This window comes from Leiobunum rupestre, chromosome 11 (assembly GCF_980474605.1).
Source record: "Leiobunum rupestre chromosome 11, qqLeiRupe1.1.hap1, whole genome shotgun sequence".
Classification (NCBI taxonomy): domain Eukaryota; kingdom Metazoa; phylum Arthropoda; class Arachnida; order Opiliones; family Sclerosomatidae; genus Leiobunum; species Leiobunum rupestre.
This window is the reverse complement of record NC_143394.1, coordinates 26,272,171-26,296,062: the sequence shown is the minus strand read 5'-3', so window position 1 is coordinate 26,296,062 and position 23,892 is coordinate 26,272,171. Positions and strand designations below refer to the sequence as shown.

At 39.2% G+C, this 23,892-nt stretch overlaps 2 protein-coding genes across 6 annotated transcripts in view; both read left to right on the top strand.

Annotated features, from left to right (window-relative positions):
• Nucleotides 1-16,127, top strand: part of ct (homeobox protein, cut) — a 460,014-nt gene extending 443,887 nt beyond the window's left edge. For 3 of the 5 annotated variants that reach the window (XM_090164185.1, XM_090164188.1, XM_090164189.1), the window contains 9 exons: nucleotides 4,682-4,927; nucleotides 4,992-5,098; nucleotides 6,044-6,189; nucleotides 7,266-8,201; nucleotides 8,442-9,553; nucleotides 9,630-9,897; nucleotides 9,988-10,433; nucleotides 10,492-10,672; nucleotides 10,763-16,127. In XM_090164185.1, the coding sequence (XP_090020311.1) occupies nucleotides 4,682-4,927; nucleotides 4,992-5,098; nucleotides 6,044-6,189; nucleotides 7,266-8,201; nucleotides 8,442-9,553; nucleotides 9,630-9,897; nucleotides 9,988-10,433; nucleotides 10,492-10,672; nucleotides 10,763-12,312 (4,992 nt within the window). In that variant the 3' untranslated portion in view covers nucleotides 12,313-16,127. The remainder of the gene's footprint in view (nucleotides 1-4,681; nucleotides 4,928-4,991; nucleotides 5,099-6,043; nucleotides 6,190-7,265; nucleotides 8,202-8,441; nucleotides 9,554-9,629; nucleotides 9,898-9,987; nucleotides 10,434-10,491; nucleotides 10,673-10,762) is intronic. The other 2 variants (XM_090164186.1, XM_090164187.1) reach the window with 2 other exon arrangements.
• A 1,717-nt stretch (nucleotides 16,128-17,844) lies between these two features.
• On the top strand, nucleotides 17,845-23,459 carry LOC149922075 (protein CASP-like). The gene is made up of 8 exons (XM_090162241.1): nucleotides 17,845-17,854; nucleotides 18,995-19,131; nucleotides 19,998-20,119; nucleotides 20,186-20,222; nucleotides 20,287-20,403; nucleotides 23,080-23,166; nucleotides 23,230-23,286; nucleotides 23,355-23,459. Exons 1-8 carry the CDS (start codon nucleotides 17,845-17,847, stop codon nucleotides 23,457-23,459), a joined length of 672 nt encoding a protein of 223 aa, XP_090018367.1.
• Nucleotides 23,460-23,892: the final 433 nt, after the last annotated feature.

The following is a 23,892-nucleotide window of genomic DNA, read 5'->3' as shown; positions in this document are numbered from 1 at the left end:
CTTAGAATGGAACAAATACCAATAATGAAATCGCTACGAACTAATCTTCGAATTGTTGCTTTTACAAACCCCAAAAGCGATTTTAATATTTTATCATCGATAGAAATTTACTTTATTTACATAAACGATTTTAACCAATCTTTTCTCTGAACTTATCACCGAAGGAAAATTACTTTATCCTTATTTAACCTTACTTTGATATTAACCAACAATTTTAAATGCTTCTGAATTAAAATAACCTAACTCCTAAATTTCGAATCGTTGGTCAGAATTGATGCTCTTTTAAATTCTAACAATTTAAACCTTTGAGAAATTATCAACGAAACTCTTAAAAGGCAATTCTGAAAATTCCTTCTCAAGATAACGTAAAACCTTGCTGAGGTTAACGATAATAGTTAGTATAGGAAGCTGTTGACTCGCGTGGCATGAATTAATGGCATTAAAAGTCGCTAAATAACTTGTGCCTGAGGTGGTAATAGTCTAGCTGATTATTATTATTATTAATACAGTATAGATCTTCGATTTGTGGCGGAGTTTCGTATAACGACAAGCAATTAACTTTTGAAAAAGGACTCGGTTCTAATAAATACTTCGTTTTGTGGTAAATTATCTGTCTTTCCGCGGAAACGAAAGGGTGAATATATTTGGAAGAGAAAACGTTTATTAGCGGTGAAATTCGAAGCCGCGAACATTATGGCCAGAAATTCGATATCCTGTCATAATTCTATACAATGGACGGCGAGATGTCTACTTCTCGTATAATTTGAATACTAATCGGAGATCTCCGAAAAGTAAATGAATCGAGGGAAGATCTCATTCTTTTCGGCGCGTGCCTGTTTGAAGTCGAAATTCCAAAGTTTGCGCCGCATTTCGATGTCACGAAAATTCCCGGGCGATCGACTGATAAACGATATTATTGTTGTTTCTACGCGCCAAGATTGTCCCAACCCCCCGACCCTTATTATTTATCGTTATTTCGCGTGATTATCGTCTGGAATTTGAAACCGATTTTAATGGCAATAAAGCGCCTCATTATTTGAAGTTTTCGGCACGTTTCCGTTTCTCGAATTTATAATATCGAATATCAAAATGTTTTAATGAATACGCAAATGAGATAGATAATCGTTAGGGGCGTCGATAAATCATTATATTTTAGCCTTCGTAAAGCTCGATTTAGAATTTATTCGACCGATTTCGGGTAGCCTTTATCTTGGCAGGGTTGCCACACGTCAGGGAAAAGTCGGGGAATTAAGAAATTGGCTTAAAAAGTCAGGCAATTTTAAGAATTTGTAAAAAGTCAGGGAATTCAATTTTCTTTTGACACTTTTTGAAGGTAATTTTACTCTAGATTTATGACAAATTGTATGATTATCATTTATTTCCTTGAAAGTTTGGCTAATTTTTTCAACATTGCAATAACGTTTTTACTGAAATATAAGTCCTTTTAAATTTATTAACTTCTGATAAAAGTAAAATATAACATAAAAATTTTGAACTTAAAAAGTCAGGGAAAATCTCTTAAAATGGTCCGGAAAACAGGGAATAGTCAGGAATTGGTGAGGTTTATTTTATTTTATTTTATTTTATTTTATTTTATTTATTTTATTTTATTTTACAATAGTCAGGAAATTTTAATCTCAAAATTTTGTGGCAACCCTGCTTGAGTTTTGGCGACGTTGTCATCGAAATGACAAAATGGTCGAATCAGGGACTATTTTGGTCTACCGCATTCGTTCGAAATAAGTGAATACGAGAAAAGCATTTCTGGAAATCATTCTCCGGAGAGAGGCTCTATTTTTCTCGAATTTAATTATATTTAATTTATAGGATATTTCTGGGCTTATAAAAATGGCCAGTTCCATCAATCAGCGCGCCAGTATCAGAGAGAGAGAGGCGTCATTGTGCTCTCGGGCAAAGGGAACTTTTTTTAATGCTCCCCAATATAAGTTATAGGCAATAAAGACACGTAAAAAATAACGCATTTCCAGCTGCTCAAAGCGAAACCGCTCTCATTCTCCGGGACGCTGAAAAATGCTTAAAGAAGGCGAAAGATTTGGTCCCCCCACCCTCCTCCTCCTTCTAATATCGTAAGAGTCAATTTCATATTTTTTATTATGCAGGCGCCCTTTAAAAATGGCTTCCAATTCGTCTTTTATATCGTTACTCGTGAATTGAAAATGCGAGGCAGTTAAGGCTTTCCCAATGCGACTTAGCGGTGCCGCTAGCGTTGTTGAGCCGATATAGGAGGGTGCAGTCCGCGTACTTTTTCCCTACTTCGGTTCTCCTTACGATTGACTGTATTTTTTACCGCAGATTTTTCATTTTTTATCGCTCGCGTTAGTCGTAACGTAAAATACGAGACATTTTTCATAGTTTAAAACAACATTACGCTTCTAACAATAAGCCAAATTGAAGTTATTTCCATTTATTGCTTCATCCTGCGTATATAAAGCGTAGAATCTGCGCTTTCTGTCAGATTCGCCTTCCAACACGATATTATATATGAAGTATAAAGATACTTCTTTGTTTTAGGCCCGGTAGTTTGACTACGCGCCTCATAAATATCGAGCCAGTTTGTACCCCGCTAGACGATTAGCCTTTTTTCTTTGGTTTGCCTTTCCATATGGCTTTACGTTAAAGATCAAACTATATTATAACTGGTACTAAATTAGCCTCCTAGATGGCGGCCTAGGTTAAGGTCCCTGGTCCCCCCCCCCCCCCGAAGAGTTTATATTACCCATTTCGCGGTACAAAAAAATTAAAATAATTTTTTATTTAACGAATGACAAATGAAGAAAGCGAAAAATGTGACCTTATCTCTTATAAGGGGCATGGGCCTTAAAATGTCATTAAAAGGATGCCGACATATTATAAATATCGTTTCGTCTGCTTTTGATTCTATATAGATTTTTTATTCCCTTTTTTTAAACGGGTTTGGGTTTTTTTTATATAAAAAAGTAAGTGGTTGCGTACAAGCAAGGCCTCTTGGTCCCGAAGTTTGAATTATAACAAAGATATATTACTTTACTTAACCAGTCCATTAATACTTTGAGGTTTCTATTAGCATCCTTGTTTTAGTTAACAACGAAACTCAATTTTTGTCCAAAGTTTTTTTCTCTAAATGTAATCTTTTTATTGACTTCTAGTTTCTAAGTAGTCAATCAACAAAACTTTTTTCAAAAATCAAACTTTTTTTGTCCATCAGGAATTCCGAATCCCTCCACGCTCTCGCGCGATGCCCAAAAAAATCCGAACATTAAGTTTTAATTATTTTTACGCTAAGTAATATTGAAAGTAGCCAGCAATGAGGGGGAGGAAAACTTGACTATGCGGCGCTCTTTTCAGTTTGATGTTTTGCCGTTGGTTCAAGAATGCTTTTATTGTCCTCAACCCCCCCACCGGGAGGACACGGGCGGATTTGCCAAGAATGACTAAAAAGTCGCGGACTTTGATGGGAATAAAATTAAGAGCGCGGCTTCCAGAGGCAATTTTTTTTAAAGAATTCTGTTCCATTTTCCGCTCGTCTTTGAAGGCAAGAAGGGTGCGCCTAGTCGAGTTTTTCTAAGTCTCTTAATCAGTTTTTCCCTTAATTTAGTGGGAAGAAAAAAAGGGTCGTTCTATATATTGTGGACGTCTCCTTTGTACGCCGATTTAATTAGTTTTTGCGTGTTTTTGAGACCTATTGAGCGATTACTGCCAGCGAGGATGCGAACCAATATGTAAAAAAATTCTCTTTTCCATCATCATCACCCCCTCCACTCTCTTTGTAAGAATGTCTTTGCTGCATTCCTTCGAGCTATACGCCCCTAAAGATGAGTTTCCGCGCAATCTCCTACCCCCCCCCCCCCCGTAAGGCTCTCAAACTTTATGCCCGAAACTCTCTTGAATTTAACGGCATATTACATTGTAATTCCCCCCTTTATAAAAGTATCAATGGTAAGAAGTACGCAAAACCAAGACTTTGAACTTTTTAGGCAATTGTAGTCAGATATTTAACACGATCAGTATTGGTCTAAGCTTTTGAATATGGAAATTTACCTAGCAGCGTTTAACGCGAACACTACACGGACGGAATAATGATATTTACTTATTAAAAAAGCAGCTTTTACTAATGTAAAAGTTTTAAAAAGTACTTATAAGAATTTACATAAAGTTAATAACATTAGTAGTATAGGGAAATAGATACTTCTCTCTTAAATATATACTTCTGATATAACGAATTCCGTGTACACTCGCGATGTGTGTGGTCTTATTTCCCAATAGACGCTTCAATAACACCCCATTCGCTATAATACATCGAGTGCAAACTACTCTTTATAAAGCTCGGAAATATTTAATTCCGGTATTCCCTTTTCGCCACCAGTAAAAAGATTGGCTCTTCAGTTTCCCCTTCCCATAAAAACTTGTAAAGGCTAACGGAGCTGTTGTATCGCGTGGCATGAAGGGCTGGCCACCACCCTCCTACGCGTTGTAACACGGCCACCGGTTTATAGGCATTAAAAGTCGCTCGATGACTTGGGCCTAAGGTGGTGCACGGGGTATTAGCCTTGCTGATTATTATTATTACATTCTACATAATGATCTTAACCAATTATCCTTTTAAGTTAACAAACCCAATCTTTATTTTAATAAATTGTCCCTAAAGACTTTATTAATGATGTATTTATTTATTTTTGCGCAGAGAGCAGCGGTAGCCGAAAAAGAAGTGTTCAGTTTAAAGGAGCAGCTGGCTGCCGTCAAGCAGTCCCTGCAACTGGCTGATCAGATCCAGAAAGCGCCGGACATGGAACAAGCCATGGACGTCCTAGCTAGGTCCTCGCTCGAGGTCGAATTGGCCGCCAAGGAAAAAGAGATTTCTCAATTGGTCGACGACATTCAGCGTTTGCAATCTACCATCACGACGCTGAAGGAAACTAGCGCTTCTCAAGTACGTCCTCCCAGAACGACCGCTCGTCTATGTCCAGTCTAATGGTTTTTTCCCATTCCGATAGATTGCTCAACTGGAAAACATGCTGGCTGAAAAGAACCGAATCATCCACAAACTTGAGGATAAATTGGAACAACAGAACGATTACACCGAGATTAAACAAGAACTACAGTTAGTTTCTTTTCTTGGTTTAGTATAGTGATAAGTAACGTAATTGCAATAAGTATGACACTTACTATTGTTTAGAGACCGAACTCTTTTATCGACACTGGCATTCTCATCTAGAGTACTCGGTGCGGAGAACTAAACCTTGATTGCGCGATAGTTTTCCTAATTGACATGCTTATTGTTATTATGTCATTTATATACAATAATAAACTACAAAGTATGATGAAAAGTAACTAATTTTCAATATAAAGTCCCTTTATATTGTACCAAACCAAAATCAATTAAATAAATGATTTATCAGGGGAATGGGCTGCAAAATGTCGTACACACTTCGTTGGATATCAATTTTACCTGACCTTAAATGATCTCACGTACGAGAGTCTTCTAGCCTTCGATAGTAATAGCAATGAACTTTTATTTCCTTTATCCATTACGTTGAAATTTAAATTCCACCAATTGAATTTAGACTTGACTTATTATTGCTCGTGGAATCCAAATATGTGAACACGGAAGTGACGTCTCGCTTTGCAGAAACTAAATGTTTAAATAACCAGTATTCTTTCATAATCCACAGATCGAATTTATTAGACATACTAGGTTATATAAATGCATTTTTAATGAAAACAGATTTATAAATATTTCGAAGTGGAAAATTTACAACGTTTGTATAGGAAACCAGAAAATACGAGGGAACTTCAAATTAAAATACGACAGGGCTAAAATATTCGAAATTAATCGTGAAATATTTTTCGTGAGGGAGTTTTATTCCTCCTGAAGGGGGAGGGGAGGGGGAGGTCGGGGTTGCGCGAGAGGTCACGGCGGAATTCGGTGAAAGAGAGGCGACCGAGATTGGCTAGAACGGGCAATAATTGCGGTTTTGTTTCATTACCGACTTTTAACCCGAATCCGCTTGACAATTCGTTTTTCTATTTTCTCGGCCATTCTTAGGATTCTTAAGTCGATGGAATTCCCCGATGGCGAGCGAAGCACCCCGAAATCGTCTCCCAAACCACTCGAGGTCCTCTTGCTCGAGAAGAACAAGGCCTTGCAGTCGGAAAACACCGGACTCAAAGTCGCCAAAGCCGAAGTGTCAGGTAGGAAGATTTTCTCTTTGATTTCCTATCTCTCTGTTCGGTGCTGGCTGCTGAAATTGACTCGTACACGCCGCTCCCCCTATCGCCCTATCTACGAACCACAAGCTCCATCGGCCCGGGCAAGGGGGGTTTCACAAATATCCCCCGCCTTTATTAGTTAAGCCTATCCGATGAAACTAATTACGGAAACCGTACAATTATCTTTCGTACCGTACCTTTATAGACTGCCTTTTTTTTGCCAGCGTTTACTTCGAGCAATTTCGGTCTCTTAATAACGCGCCTTTAGTTTTAATTATATAACGGAGAAATACGCAAACACAACACGGAGAGAGAAATATGATATTCGAGAGAATGTACAAATAATTTTGAACCGCGTTTATACACATTTTAAGACTTTGTAAGCGAAATTCCGGCTTACGTTTTAATTTACCTATTTCGAGAAGGAAGGGGAGGGGGTAGGCTACCTGTTGCGCCATAAAAGTACGCGATTCGAAATATTTCGGGAATGAAAAGGGGGTATTTTTAATCGGATTGGGACCTACCTACTCGTTGCACGATAACTCGCATGGTTTTTCTCCAAATTCTTTCAATGTCAAACGCTTCCATTTTGAATTGTGTGTGTATATTTATTGATAAAAATAAGATAGAGAACTGTAATCTTTATGTATCTCGTGTGTAACTTTTAAATGTAACCGGTGGGGCCTAACTGTAAAGAAAGGTGTGAAAAAAAAAAAGATTCAAAATTTGATATTTATACCGTAGCCTGACTTTCTGGTCAAATTCATTTTGCAAACTAATATATTTATTTGGTTTTTGATGTGACGTATTTGATTTTTAATAAACGAAATTAAGTTTTCTATTTTTCGGTTGATATATTTCTGTTTTGCGTTCCTAACGCTTTTGATTCGCTATCTATGAGCATGCTGATGTATTTTTTTTTACTATAATTATGATTATAATAATTATAAATATTGAAGGCGTAACTTTCTTCGCCTCGATGATTTATAACGGCTCGGGTACATCTCGAAATCCAAAGATTAAAAGTCGGCAATTTTTTTCTGCACCTTTCTTTGCAGAGTCCCCACCTCCGAGCGCATCCACGCCTCCCGCCACCACGCCATCTGGCGGCAACGGGCTGCCCCATCCGCTTCAAACGGTGGAATGTTTCGGCACTCTTCTCGGGGAGGAGATCGTGTCCACTTACACCAAACTAATGAAGAAGGAGGATTGTAACAGCGCCCCATCCACTCCCAAGTCCGTCGACGACACCAGGAGCTCGATCGGGGCGCCGGACACTCCGTCTGCCGCCTCGTCGACCGCCGTCACCCCTGTTAAACAATGCGCGGAGGACCTCGCGATCTCCTCGAACACCATCATCAACAACAACCCCATCATCATCAACAACAACAACAATAATAATAATAATAATAGTAACAACTGCATCGCGGTTAACAATAACAACGACAATAACATTTTTAATATAAATAATAACAGTAATAACAGTGCAATCGCGAACGTGACGAGTACGGCCAGTCACGAGTTTTTGGGCATTCGGGAATCTCATAGTCTGCGAGACTCTTCGATTAGTGCCGTCAGCATGAGGGAATCCGCGAGCGCGGCCGCCAGCATCAGGGACGCTATGAACGCCGCCAACGCCAGCAGTAGCGGTGGACTGATCAACAGCTACGAGGCGGTCATTTCGGTGGAGAAATTGCAAGAATGTTTGCGTCAAAATATTGACAAATACGCCAACGATAGTCTGAACACGTTAAGTATATCTCGCTGCGTCCGCGAGTTGTTGAGCGTCCACAATATAGGACAGCGATTATTTGCCAAATTCGTCTTGGGTCTCTCGCAAGGGACCGTAAGCGAACTGTTGTCGAAGCCAAAACCCTGGGACAAGTTGACCGAGAAAGGACGCGATTCCTATCGCAAAATGCACGCTTGGGCTTCGGACGAAAGTTGCATTTGTATGCTGAAGGCCTTGGTTCCCAGAAAAGGTGAGTTACTAGGTATGCTCGTCATGTTGGGATTTTCTTTGATTTTGATTTTCCATTTCCTCGTCACGATGGCGCGTCTCTTTTTCCCCTTCGCCACCCGACTCGAGTCGACACGCCACCCGACTCTAGTCGACACGCGGGGAAAATGACGCGGCGCGATCGAATTAGGCCAACTTCCGATTTTATATCTCGTAATAAACAGTTCCGGATATTTTGATTCAAGTTCTTGTTTAACGTTAGATCTTTACCTAGGAAAAGATGCTAGTCTTCCACCTTTGAGACAAGAAGATCTGGCCACCGAAGAAAGGATCGCTCAGATTCTGAGCGAAGCTCAAGTCGCGATGACGAATCCGGCCAAAGAAAATATGCAAAACGGAAGCCTTTGCCAAATGGAGAGGAAAATGTTCGCGGTGACCGATGACAGTCGCAGTGAAAATGGCGCCGGAGGACACGATTCGGACGGCGGCGGCGCCGACAAGAAGGCCCTGTGCCATTCCACCAATAGCAATAGCAGCGGAGGAGTGACGTCCTCTTCGAGACGCTCGCGCAAGTACGAAAACGACGATATTCCGCAAGAGATGGTGGCCAGAATTTACCAAGAAGAATTGACGAAGCTTTTGGGACAGCACGTCGAGGAGGGCTTTCGGCAAAGAGACGGCTACGAAAGAACTCAGGAAGAAATACGACAAGCTTTGACTATTTATCACCAAGAGTTGGCGCGATTGTCTCAAATTTCGCCCTTGGCCAATAGCGACTCGTTTACGAGATTCGCCGCCGCCGCGGCGGCTGCCAGTACTTTTTCGCATGGAGGATACGCGGCTCTAATGGCTTCCGGAAGAGGTAGAAGCGTTAGTCCCACGGACAGACATAATATACCCCTGGACGCCACTGTCCAAAATCGAAGTCGTCATCAGCACGAGTCGCAAAGTCAGAGATCGAACAGCGGCGGTGGCGCTGGCGCTGGCGCAGGATCGGCGGAAGATGCCATGAGACATCATGGTAGTGCCTTTTCGTTGGTCAGACCTAAACTCGAGCCGGGAACGACGGGGCCCCCGACCAGCGGTAATTCGACTCCCGTCAACAGCGGCGCCGTCAAGGGCGGGAACTCTTTCACTCAGGTTTCGCGTTCTCCGACCGGCACTCCCGGCTCGATTTTGAGCGTGGCGGACGCCCCCGACGACCTCAGCGCGTCGGCGTCGCCTTTACAACGTATGCAATCCATCACAAACTCTCTGCTCTCTCAAACGTCCTTGCCGGTTTTACCCACGCCAACTTCGCGACCCACCAAGGCTGTTCTGCCGCCAATTACCCAACATCAGTTCGACTTGTATAACAATCTCAACACCGAAGATATCGTTAAAAGAGTAAGTTTCCATCAACCTCAACCTTTTACTCCCCGAACGTACGTGGTTAATAATGTTGGTTTCCCCGCTGACTTAGGTGAAGGAACAGTTAAGCCAGTATTCAATCAGTCAAAGGCTCTTTGGCGAAAGCGTACTTGGTCTTTCCCAAGGTTCGGTGTCTGATCTTTTAGCTCGGCCAAAGCCTTGGCATATGTTGACTCAGAAAGGTCGCGAACCTTTCATCCGAATGAAAATATTCCTGGAAGACGATAACGCGGTGCACAAATTGGTGGCTTCCCAATATAAGATCGCTCCCGAGAAACTAATGAGGACGGGAGGTTTCGCCGGGGTTCCGACACCTATAGGTAAATATTCTATTTCTTCGAAGAGAATTAGAGTAGCCCGGAGGAATCCGGGTTGGCTCGGTAATAAGAGCCGAAAATTAATTGGTATAGTTTCCCCGTATTTAATGCTCACAGGATCTAACAATAAGCTGGCTTCGAGACCTCCGGAGTCAGTCATGGTTCCGTATTCGAAGCCGCCGATGGAACTGCCGCACGGCGTGCCACCTTCCAGTTCTTCGTCGTCCTCGTCCTACGGCGTTTCATGCGAGCCTCCCCGAATGCCGTCGTCGCCCAGCCCCGACCAGCACCACGCCGTGGTCGCGATGGCTCTCAACAGCTCTGTCCTTAACAGCTGCAACCCTAGCGCGGCGGCCGTGGCCGCGGCTGGAATTCTCAGCCACAGCCGCCGAAGTCATCACCATCAGCACGTTAGTCGCTCTCCTTCTTACGTACAACCGTCGGTTTACGAAATGGCCGCTTTGACCACCGACTTGGACACGCAAACGATTACTTGCAAGATTAAAGAGACCCTGATGGCGCACAACATTGGACAAAAAGTAATTCGTTAAAACAAGAAAAGCTAGATTTTCGTTAACTCTTATTTTCTCGTTTTAGATATTTGGCGAGGCCGTTTTAGGTTTATCTCAGGGCTCCGTCAGCGAGTTATTGTCTAAGCCAAAACCGTGGCACATGCTCAGTATCAAAGGCCGCGAACCGTTTATTCGAATGCAATTGTGGCTTAGCGACGCCCATAATGTCGAGAAGCTGCAAGCCATCAAAAACGAACGTAGGGAAGGTAAATATATTTTACCCGGTGTCGGATCGTCGCATGCCAATAAAGAACGTATTTTTTTACAAAACGAGTGGTCCTTATTTTATTCGATAGCCAATAAGAGAAGACGAAGCGATTACCCGGATAGTTGTCAGTCCGTTCCCGACAACAACTTCTCGTTCAATTTCACTCCACCCAGCTACCCGGCGGCCAAGAAGCCGCGCGTGCTGTTCTCGGAGGAGCAGAAAGAAGCCCTGCGCTTGGCCTTCTCGATGGACCCTTACCCCAGCACGGCGACGATCGAGTTCTTGGCGACGGAACTGAACCTGTCCGTGCGAACCATCACGAACTGGTTTCACAACCATCGCATGCGTTTAAAACAGCATATAAGCGCCGGGAACGAGGACATCAAGTTGAGCAGCGAAAATATGTTGTGTTTGACCAATAGTATTTTACCCGGTGTTCGAGAAGGTGCCAATTTCGACCCCGTACAATTTCGCACGCTACTCCGCCGAAGACTCGCCGACCTTCAAGCTCAAAAGGGGGCCCATAACTTCGCTAACAATAACAATAACAACAGCAACAATAGTTCCCCCGGGATACCCTCGTACGGATACCCCTTGTACCGCGGCGGCTGCTCTCCCGGACAAGTCGACGACGCGGGGACGCTCGATCTTAGCATGTCTAGTCAGAATCATCGCAAGAACCCGGGCGCCGGTCGGTACCCTCTCATCAAATCGGAGCTGTTGCACGACGACCGTTCGAGCGACGACATGAACGAAGACTCTTCGTTCTCTCAGGATCCGGGCAACTTGAGCGAAGCCAGCGACCGGGATTCCGTCGACGACGCGTCCAATCCGGGTCAGGGCTCTCCTCGCTCGGCTCTCCAGAATCAGCAGCGAAGGCAGGCCGCGCGCGACGACAAACGACCTCTGAACTTTTCCTTGGGAGTTCTGTCGTCTTCGGTCGGGCTGAACGTGTCTGGATCCGTCGGGACGTCGGGCGGCGGAGGCAGTAGCAATAGGAGGAAACCGGCCATGCCGCAATGGGTCAACCCCGGCCTGGAAATGTCCCCGGACAGCGACGTCTGCAGCGACGACGACGACGACATGGACGACTTGGACGACGATCTGGACGACGACGACGGACACGAAATCATCAACGGCGTTTGCGTCCGACAAACGAACGATTTCGATTTGCGACTTCACAAGGAGGAAACGGTTCGAGTCGAACCCGCGCCCGTCTCGGACCAATCCGCGCGAAGACGAAGCGAGTCGCCGGCGAAGGACGAGCGCTCCCGAGACGGCGCTCGCCCCAAGACCATTCCCTCCGCGTACTCGTCTTTGCCCAACGGCGACCCGAGCCCCAACCCCCGTGACCTGACCAAAAAGTCCAACTCCGTTCGCTCTCCGCGAGTCAACTCTTTGTTTTCCCGCTCGAGCGGCGACGAGGAGTCTCCGCGCCTTCCCGGAGACGACGACGACGACGACCGTTCTTTGAACATTAAGAGACTCGAGAGGACTCTGAAAAAGAACGAACGCGAGGACAGTTGGGAGGACGGAGACTCCGACGACCACGAGGACAAGGAGTCCGCCAACCGCGGCTCGTCCTTATTGGCTCGGCGGATAGGCAAGCTGGAAAAGTCGGACGGCTGGGACTTCTGAGAAGGCTCCGACGCCCTCCCTTGTAATATATTATACATAGCGATCGCTTCCCCTCCGGAAGGAACGTCGATTCCGGGGAAGTCGGCGAACGAAATATACCTCGAAAATCAACCCTTTTGAAAAATGTACTTTTTCACACTCAAACCGATTGGAAGAAACATTACGCGAAATGAGCGTTTCTCATATTTACCTCAAACAAAAAAGTCGTTTTTTACTTTTTATCTACAGCCCGGTGTTTCTGTGTGTGGCCTTAACATAAAATAAAACACCCATATTTTGTGCCGAGCACATGTGGAAAGATTATAAATATAAAAACAAATAATAATAGCAAAGACTATAATAATATAAAACGAGGGGGAAGCTTATATTCAAATTTTAATACGAAGGAATTTCGTCAAAATTAAAACGTGTATAGGACTTATAAATATTTGTGATAACGAAATGAAATGAAGAACCCCGCCTTTGGACAAATCCAGCCACGCGTTTTCAGGATTTAAAAAAAAAGATTGTTTCAGCGAAAAATACCTCGATACCTCATTTAGGGGGTTACAAAAAAAATATAGTATTGTGGCAATTTAAATTAGGAGTAACAGAACGCTACAAGGATCGGGATCTATAAATAAGTAAAAATAATACCAAAGGACCTTTTTAATTTCGAAGAATTTTTAATCGTGTATAAGATTTAATTGTGGCCTCTATATATAACGTGATTCCTTTACTACATATTTCTCTTCTAATATTTCTCTCTCTAACGAGTCTTTCTCTTTGAAATCTCTTAAGCTTATTCTTTGATATAAGAAATATTTATTGTACATTTTCACTGTTAAAAGAACACATCCAAGATCAAAATAATCATTTTTCGTCTGTAAAATAATTCCAAAAAAATGATAAATCTTTTTCGCTCTCTTCAAACTTTAGACAAAATCATATTCGTAATTATAATAAAAAAAAGCGGGAAAATTATTTAAAATCGCCCTCCGCGTGAACCCGCCGTTGTCCCGATTCTTCCTTTCTCGAAACATTGCGCGAAAACTCTCCCCAAAATGTTAACATTTCAAATTTGACTAAGAAAAACCTTTTTGCTAGGGTGAATGTTGTTGTTGTCAATTTTCGATGGAAAAATCTGTTATCAATTTTTAAGCCTTAAATATCTAAAAAAAAAAAATGTGGGGAAATTATATAACGATTCGGAATATGTCTAAACCCCTGTGATGTAAATATAACACATTTTGAGAGCATATGATGCCTCAGCGAAATGCACGAAAATTTTAAAGTATAATTGTCCGATATTACGATAGAGTTGAAAAAGTTTTACCTCTCACGTTTCGTTAAGCCTTATAACCATCTTTATGTACATTTTCACACTCTAGTCGAATTAGTTCATTTTTCGTTCGTATTTTTGAAAGTAAGAAAACAGTTTTTAGTTCTAGTCTCGACTTTTCACCTTTTTTTTCGCGTTTAGATGAAATTTATTCCTATTTTAGTGTGTATTCTCCCACACGACTGATTATTTTTTTCGATGAAAAGTGCCTTGCTTAGGCAGTCTTCAGAACCCCCAGGCATCCCTCAGAATCGCGTTCAATATCAGAAATTTACCGGGACAGTTGCAAAAGTATACGTTGTCATCGTTGAATTGTTTTTGGTTAAAACCAGCGCTAAAGCAAATTTCTTCAAAAATATCGATTTAAACGTTCAAATTGAACTTATTTGTTTGAATAGAAGTTAGAAATTTAATTTCTAATGTTGGAAAAAAATTATTATTATTGTTCACGCTTTAAATTTTTACCATTTATCTTCAATTATTGAATTAAATAATGAAATAAAATAAAATTATCAATGTCAACGTATACTAAACGCCGCGTCCTCGAAGAAAGCAACACAGTTCGGAAAAACAAATTTATTGTGATAAAATAATACGCTAATTAATGAATAGATTGCGTAAATTAAACCGACTATTTGTAAAAAAAAGACAAGCCTTAAAATCGAAATATAATAATTATAAATACATTAGGCATTACATTATATACGAAAACAGAATCGCGAATACTAGCTTCGAAATCGGTTTAAATCCGCGTATTAAGAAAGTACAAATTAGTACGGAACCCGATGAAGTATTTGCAAACGGATCCTTCGCTCTCCTCTCAAACAACGTTGTGTTCTTTTTAGTTTTATTTTTTTTTATCGCCCGATCTCCGTTTTAGATATAATTTACTATTTTTATTCATTGTATAAGGAATTTTTAAACGTTTCTACCAGTTAGTGATTTTTAACCACCCATTTAGCGATTTTTATTATCCGAAGATATATTGTGAAAAAAAAATAATTTATTGCCTGTTATATTAATTCGTTAAAGGTACGATGCTTCTTTCGTTTAAGATGACGTTCTCGAGCGAAATCGAAAGCTCACGAACTTTGGTGCCAACTTCTGAATAAGGAAATAAAAACAACCAAAGTATATTGGCATTTGGATTTAGTTTTTACAAATAGGGCATCAAATGCTACGTAATTTATTCTTTTTCGAAACGCTTTTATTCGTGTAAATCGTTGTAATATTGTTAATAGTTACCCCCCACCCGATATACATAGTGTCTTGACCCCCTTGTTTGTTTTTGGACATCGAGATCCGCTATTTTGTTCGCCTCTTTACGCGTCACATTTCGACGAATCGCGAATGACCGCGAAGGCGGTTAATCACGCGACGATGTAATTCCCTCATTCCTAATTATTTTAATACTAATTAACGGTACGTCGTTGGTACTCGAGATATTCCGCTAATTCCTAAAAAGGTTGAATCGGACGTTTTTTTTGGCCAAATTTTTATTTATTTCAAAAGTGTAAAAATAAACCAAGAATTCGCTGCTAAATTTTTAAGTTTTCCTTTCAAATTTTTAAATTAGTAGTTTTGATCGTTACGTTCCTAATCTATGATATAGATAATGTTGTGTATTTGAGAGAGAAAAAAAAGGGCATTTTCCGTAGACGCTCTCGAAAGTATATTTAAAAGTGACTACCAGCTACGTACAACTCCTCGCTTTGAAATTAGCGTTATTATCATATTAGTTAACGCGGGTTATGATCTTTCGGTGCTTAAATAATTAAGATTGTGATCCTATACAAAATAAATCTGAAATCGGCTCCTCTCTCATTTTTGTGATTGTCGAAACATTTTCTTCGTGAAAACTGTTAACGTTTACGTACGCTCTTTTGTAAAAGGAAATGATGTAGATAATGTTAAATATACTTAAAATGGCCAGTTATGGAGTTACGTAAATTTCATTAGCTTCCCTTTTCAACATACTTGATTTGAGAAAATGATTCAAATGGCTACGAATAATTAATCATTAATTTAAAACGAAACTATACGAATATGCAGTATTATTTTCGATTCATCTTGAATAAAAATCCCACCTCAAGGAATGAAATATTATGAAAACAAAAAATCATATTTCAACTCGTATTAAGCGTTACTTGGCAAATGGACAAACGGAATGTACGTAATTATATTAAAAAAGGGGGGCATGTCTGTAATATATAAAAACTTTTTCGCCAAAATATTTAAAAAAAAGCTAAAAAATACGAAATTCTTTCTTATATAAATGTATATTCTTAAAAATTTAAAAAAAAAACAATTTTCTAAATAGAAAAGAACGATGAAAATCTTTTTCTTTTAAATAATTCTCGTTAAAAAAAACCGGAGCAATTGACTGGTCAGTTGTATGTCCGTCAATCCGCGGTCTCTACGTCGTCCAGTGGTCCGTTCTTTGTCAAACGGATTACTAGTCACTTAGTCCTCTTCCCGAAACCCACCAGCAGACCCCCGCCCGTGACAAACAAAGCCGGTAATTTAAGAAAATATTGTAACATAATGTGGTTATTTTTTGTGGAAAATGGAGAAAGATATTTCTTCGATTTCTTGTTCATAAGAAATAGCGAATAACATCTATATATTTAAGGCACTATCGCTCTTTTTGAAACTATTTTAACTAAAGCCCCTTTTTCCTCCCCCTTTTCCGGCCCCTTCTTAGAGAAAATGAACGTTGTTTGGCTTCGGCGCGATTCTCAAATATAAATTACAATATATCCGGTTTGTAATCGAAGCTACCTGACACGAATATCCGAAAATAATCACAGAAATAATATATTCCCGGCGCGCCCCTTTCATTACCCACGTGTTAAAACTTAACCATGACTCTCTCCTCCACCTTTTTCATCGGAACAATAAAAAAACAAACGATTGCCTGTATGTTTGATATTCAGATTCATATTACTATTTTTATTCCACTTTCAAGTTATAAAAATAATAAAATTGAAATTTTTCCCGTGATTTCTTGCGTCTCGTTATTTGACTCGATTGCTCGAAGTAGCTAGGCCTACTGATCTGGAATTCCCCTGGCTTAGGCCTATTTATAAATCTGATGGGTACGTGGCGATGGTAAGTTTCAAATCAATCATCTTTGATTTTTTTATTTCGTTTTCATTCGCTTCAAAACATTAAATAGGTTGATTCCGAAAGTTAGTAGGTTAAAATTGCTTTCTATCTTGTGAAGACCAGCTTCTCATAATAGCGTCGCCTGTTCTGTTGTCTTACCTTAAGCCTGGGAGAATGTTGAGGAGACGGACAGGGTTGCCACAGTACCTGGAAAACTGGAAGAAGTTAATATGAAACTAGTAAATGAGTTAGAAAAATTGGCAAATTTCAAGAACTAGTAATTAAGTAATTAAAAAATCAGGAAATTTCAAGAACTAGTAAATATGTCAGGGAAAAATCAGAAAATTTCAAGAACTAGTAATTAAGTAAGGAAAAAATCAGGAAATTTCAGGAACTAGTATATATGTCCGGGAAAAATCAGGAAATTTCAAGAACTAGTAAATATGTCTGGGAAAAATCAGGAAATTTCAAGAACTTGTAAATGTAAGTGAGAAAAATCAGGAAATTTCAAGTACTAATAAATATGTCTAGGAAAAATCACGAAATTTCAAGAACTAGTAAATAAGTAGGGAAAAATTAAAAAAATTCAAGAACTAGTAAATATATTAGAGAATAATCAGGAAATCTCAAGAACTAGTAAAAAAGTCAAAGAAAAATCAAGCTTTTTCGAGAACAAAAAATAAGTCAGGGAAAGATGAGGAAATTTCAAGAACTAGTGAATAAACTGCAAATAGAAAAGGTTTAAATAGGTTAAAAACTGTAAAATGTTGGCCTAAAAAGTCAAGAAAAAATCTCTGGAAATGGTCAGGGAAAACCTGACCAAAATCAGGGAATTTCAAACTGAAAAAACTAGGACAAAGCAGACGGCGAAACAGACGACGTTATGACATTAGGGATGCGAGTTTTCACGAGATAGTTTGAACGGAATTTTGAACCATTGAACTTTTCCATTTAGTTTAACATATTAACCGCTCAATGAATAAAAATTTCTAGTTTTTATAAGTTAAAAATGAGAGTATTTCAAAATTCCTTATTTTTCCTTTTTTTTACAGGATAATCACTTTTTTTTATTGATTTCTTTTTGCATCTTGGCTGATAGGGTAATGGGGATGGGTATCGGCACGAGCTAACTGCCTTTGTCCAAAGTTGTATGGGCATATTAACACTCGGTATCTATACTTGTATTGTCGACGGGGAATTTGTAAGGCAAGTTTATCTTTCTTTTTTGGGCACCGCGCCTTAGGGTTGTCATTTTCTAATCTAAAATGGATTTTCATAAATTGCTACCCAAAGGGTATTAAACGTGGTCGAATGTCATCTCCGCGTCGCAATAGGCTCATTTTGATGGTGTTTTATTATATCATTCTATACGATCGCTTAAAAAAATATGGGATATATCTTTAAAGGAAAGTTTAACGATTGACGATTTTGCCCTCGAGCGCTTTTAGTTTGAGGTAATGGTTTTTCTCTCTATAAAGAATTTTTTTAATTAGGTTTTCAAAGCTTAATAATTACAATTTTGTTTTAACTTTCTATACTAATGTTTCTTAACTATCACTAAAAATTTATTTAGTGAAAATATGGAAACTATTTTTTGCTTTTATACGGGAAAAACTAGACCCCGATCTTAAAATATTCTTCAAACGTTTAAATACAAAAACGCACCGCTATTTTTTACTTTTCTGATTAGTGTCTTAAAGGGGAACGGCCAAGCTTTTCCAAATATGGCCTTATTTCCGTATCAAAAGATTAACAAGACGTTCAATATACTAACACGTACCTTTTTTTGTCTTGAAAAAATAGCTTTTGGCCCAAAAAGTTGAAACGAAAAATAACGCCAGGTGTTTGGGTTTGAATTTTCGCCGCCATCTTAGGGGCTGCCGCCAGCGCCCCTAACCCCACGAGCGATTTGCGAACTATCCTAACTTTTAAAATCGCGCAATTTAGGCTTAGGTCTCTTATAACTGGAACGCGCCGCGCGTGCAAAACAATTTTTTCGCGTCTTTAGCAGCGCGCGCTTTTATGTTGTTTTTCTGTCTCACCGACCTCTCACCAGGTGTCGCGGCGGACGCGTGCTTTTCGATTTCCCGAAATTTCTTTATTAAAAATTAACCACTCAATATTTTTTGACGCGGTTTTCGCCATAAATTTTAGTTTTTAATGGGCTTTAGGGCTATCTAACTGGTTAAAGCTTGACCGTTCCCCTTTAAGTTCTTTTAGTGATCGAACCTTCTGGTTTACTTTGAATTGTAGGAAAATGTCAACATCTGGAAAAGGAGAACGTCAAGTTGAGCCAAGTGGCCGAAGAGCGGAAGAATATGATCGTACAACTTGAGGAAGATTTGGCTCGCATAAATACCGTGTCTGGCTTGTACCGTTTCGAAGGAGAGGTACTGTATACACTACATGTTGTTATTTCTAGCTTTTTCACCGCGTGCAATCTTAAACAAATAAACTATTGGACTCGAAACTAGATTTCGTGCTTGGTTCTTTTGCGGCAGTGACGCTTGTAGCGTCATGGTGTCCGACATTGGAAATATTTCCACCCAAATATTAAACACCAACCTATCTAACTTTCTTAGGCACTCGCTTTGTGTTTGGTTGGAAAGGTTTAGCGATTCACTCGCTAGGAGCGCTGGCGGCGATGCAATTTGACGAGGTTGCAGTGTTCCTAAAAAACCACCTTTCTAAAGACAACTTCTAGCCAGTTGTTAATAATGACTAATATGGTTAATAATGGCCAATAATGGCTAGAGGGGAGATATTGCATTTAAAATGTTAAAAATGACTAGTTTGATAGTATTACTTAAATGTTTATTGGTTATATATGTGGTGAAAATATTACAAAAACAGTTAAAACACTTAAAAAAATATTTTCAAAATTAACAAAAAAGTTGGTCTGGTGGAGACTGCGTATTTAAATTTTTGTTACGTTTATTTTAAATCATTGTCGTTACTGTCTTCCAAACAATGATCCTTCGCAATCATTTTATCGTCAAAATAGCGCAATTTGGCTATTTTACATTTATGCAATGATATTTATTTTCAGTAAACATTATATTAGCCATTATTAGCCACTATTGGCCACCAAATGGACTATTGTCCAGGCCGTTAAAAACCGTTATTTACCACCATTATTGGCCACTGGCTTTTTCCACCTCGGAACACTGCGAGGTTATGATTTTGGATCCGTTAGTTTATTCGTCCAAGGCTAACCTGAATTAATTTTATACGCGTATTTAAAATTTAATTGCAGGAAGGGAAAAGCGACACTCTAGCGTTTCCACCGGATTTAATTGGCGAAATATCTCCATTATCGCATGTAGATTCTTCAACTTTGGCTGGAGTAGAAACTTTGAAAATAATCACTAATCAGAGGTAAATCCGACCAAATATTAACAATTATCCTCACTTCTAACATAACGTGTTTGCTCCTTCTAAAAGGGACCGCTTTCGCAAGACGAACTTGGAACTAGAAGCGGTTAGTATATCTTTCTTAAATATGAGTGATCTTGGTATTCTAAAATCGAGTATTGACATTCTAGCAAAATGCCCAACTTGATCAGCAAATTATTGGCCTCCAATCCACCGCGGACACTCTTCATTCGGACAACGTTAAACTTTACGAGAAAATCAAGTTTTTGCAGTCATACCCATCCCAGGTTTGTTAGCCAAAGATGATAAGAGAAGGCTCAAACGCCTAATAAGAAGAAATTAACGCGGCCTAGGACTAGCGAGTCTAGTGAGCGCTATATTTAGTCTTTGTAGCGAAAAAATCGGTTGCTCTCCAAAACGTCGGTTGGCAAACCTGAAACGTAGGTATAGAACTATAGATCATCCTTGGTTTGAAACTTTAAACGCGAAAGGCGGGCAAGGCTTAAAGTTTTTGAAAGCGTATTGAGAAAATTATACGGAGATATCGCCTTCAGAATAACGAATATTGTTCATTAGTATGTATATTTATGATAGCAAATAATAGTTTTCACATTTATTACCTTTATAATGTAGAAATTACCAAGTTTCAATCAAAACGAGGCGAGTCTCTCAAAATTTAAAATTCCCAGAAAAATCCTACGGGAATTCTACGAGCTAATTTTTCAAATGATTTCTCCGCTACTGCTCGCGTATGAATCGATGGGCTATTCAATCATTCCAATGATAGAAAGTTTTTACATCTGATTTCAGATTTCAAGTGATTTCAATATTTAATTGATTAAACTTATTAAAGCTATACTAAATTTACGTGATTTCAAGTGATTTCACTGATGATTGGTACACCTGAAGTCCCTCGGTATGAATATATCGAGAGGACTATATTTTGGCCACATAGCGCCTTAACAAATTTGTATCCATCCGAATACCACTAGTTCGATTTTGGGCGAGTTATAGGCTTCCTTATTATAGGCTTCTGCTATTACGTATACAATTTAAGTAAAAATTTAGACAACTACGGTAATATTATTTCCTAAGTTTATTTTGGTAATAATAGTAACCGGTAAAACGTTTTTTATATTTCTAATTAAATAGTAACTTTTTAAAATTCTTAGTTTATAGGTTCGATTTAAAAAGGGTTAGGTTTCCTACACATTCTAATGAAATTAATTTTCAAGATAGATTTCGTCGCTTAGGGTTATATGCTTTAGATTAGCTTCTAGTAGTAAATTGTAGCACTCGAAGCGAAATCTGTAGCAATTCCTGAAAATTTCTTTTGAAATCCACCATGCCAACCATAAGTCTGACTTTCATTTTCATATTTTAATTTTTAACTATGACTTCTCGCGTCATTGTAAATCTTAAAGCCCATATAAATTATTTTTAAGTTAAAATAAATTACAACTATTATTCTATGACCTATTTGTTAAGTATGAAAAATAAGTATATAAAATATAGTTTAGGATAATCTTACATTCGAATACAATTACCCCTGTAGCAAATTAGAGTCGGGCCGACGTCGGCAAAAGGTACTAAAGACTAAAGTCGGCAGACCTTTGGATTTAGGGTCGAAATGTCCTAGGGGTAAAAGGGTCGGCCAACTACAAAACGTCGACTCTTTACCGCCTTTTAATAGACCTAAGAACCGACTCCGAAACGACGTCGGCCCGACTTAGAAGGTACTGTATCATTACGTCGAAACGACTTACTTTTTGATATTTTATGAAAATGACCACATAAAACCGTAAACATAGCTATATAAATAGCTATTTACATGTATGTAGTTGGTCAAGTCCCATGAACGGGAGTGAAACAATCAGTTTATTTCCGTCCATCGGAAAGCTCTTGAATATAGAATACAGAGTTCTAGAGTTTCTTGGGGCTTAGTAAAAGTAACGAATAAATCTTCGTTTATAAAATCTTAGCCTAACATATTTAGCTATACGAATGTAACTTACTTGAGCTGAGAGATTTTTAATAAGGAAACATTCTCAGATTGAATATATTATCTTTTTCGAAAAAATATAATACAGAAAAGAAGTTATTTTAAAAATATTTCAATTTGTTTTATTAAATCGCCAAAGTTTCACAGTTTTGAGCGATTAATTGGCAAAGCGCGACCTTAAATCGACTCTTTGTGCTACAGGGGTAATAATTAAATGTCGGATAATGGTCGGCATACCGACCATAAATAGTCCCAAAAAAGGATTTACGGTTTTAGTGTCGAAAAACGTTCGGACGTTTTTAGGTCGGCATTTGGTCGTCGACTATAAAGCGACTTTTCGACCTACCCCGACCCAAAATCGACATCATGTGCTACAGGGGTAGTGATATTCACACTGATTAAAATCATTTAATTTTAGCTCTTCTTATCAGAGCCTTGGTCGCGTGCGATAATCAACTTTTGTATCTAGTTTTGAAACTCGTGATGGAAGTATAAAACCTTGAAATTTATTTAGCACAACGTTTTTTCACAGTGACGGGAAAACAAATATCAAAATAGCACTAGCTACTAGCAAAAGTAGATGGATTAATCCATCCACTTTTGCTACTAGTAATTTTGTGACTGTGATTGCTTCCGCTCGAAAACTAACTTTGGAAAATAACGACAAACTATTGAATCTGAAGGTAATTTCATGTTTCATAAATGCGCAAGTTTATCAATATCAACCTAAATTAATAAATTTTTATTGGAATCGCATAATTTGAATAAAAATTCTACAAAGACGTCTAAATTTCCGAATTAGGAATATGCTAATCCTCCTAGTATTTCTTCAATAGTTAAGAAAAGGTTTTAGTAAGATAAAATATATTATTAGTGTCATGCTTATCTCCTTAGCTAAAGTTATATGCTTCTGGTATTATCTAATGCTTACAAATTTTCAACCAATTTCTTTTCAATACAGCGCGCTATTCAAATTGACGAAACTGAGAAAAGCTACTCGAAGGAATACGAAGAGAAGCTGAATCCCTTCACGAAATTTGGAAACAAGGTTGCAATTATAGCCTTGGTTCCGTATCATTTTCCGTTTCTAATAACATTGTCACCCTTTCAGGAACGCAGACGCAAGTATATGAATCTAAGTCCCTTCGAGAAAGTTACTCTGAGTCTGGTATGTCAAAGAATCATATTAATTAATAAATGAAACCCAAGTTGACGGTTTTGTTTCGAATGTTGTAGGGTCAGACTGTTCTTTCCAATCGTTTCGCCAGAACCGGAGCCGTCATTTACCTTTTTCTTCTTCACTGCTTGGTTTTCATGGTTGGTACCCTGAAATTCGTTTAAAGGGGAACGGTCAAGCTTTAACCAGTTAGATAGCCCTAATAGCCCGTTAAAAACTAAAATTTATGGCGAAAACCGCATTAAAAAATATTAAGTGGTTAATTTTTAATAAAATAAAGAAATTTCGGGAAATTGAAAAGCGCGTCGGTGAGACAGAAAAGCAACGTAAAAGCGCGTGCTGCTAAAGACGCGAAAGATTTTTTTTGCCCCTGGGGCGCGTTTCAGTTAAACGAGACCGAAGCCTAAATTGCCCGATTTTAAAAGTTAGGATAGTTCGCAAATCCCTCACTAAGGTGCTGCTGGCGCTGGCGATACACCTTAACATGCCAAGCAATCTTTATAGAAGACCCCTTAAAATTTTCAAATTTCCCTGTACAGTGGCGCCAAACATTTTTAAAGCCAAAGGCAAGAGCGGTCAAAGCTGCAAACTTTGGTG

Excerpts from the sequence above, each read along its gene's own strand:
- LOC149922075 (XM_090162241.1), top strand. Across the intron at positions 20,120-20,185 it reads AAAATAATCACTAATCAGAG|GGACCGCTTTCGCAAGACGA; the intron begins GTAAATCCGACC and ends TCCTTCTAAAAG. Across the intron at positions 23,167-23,229 it reads TCACGAAATTTGGAAACAAG|GAACGCAGACGCAAGTATAT; the intron begins GTTGCAATTATA and ends TCACCCTTTCAG.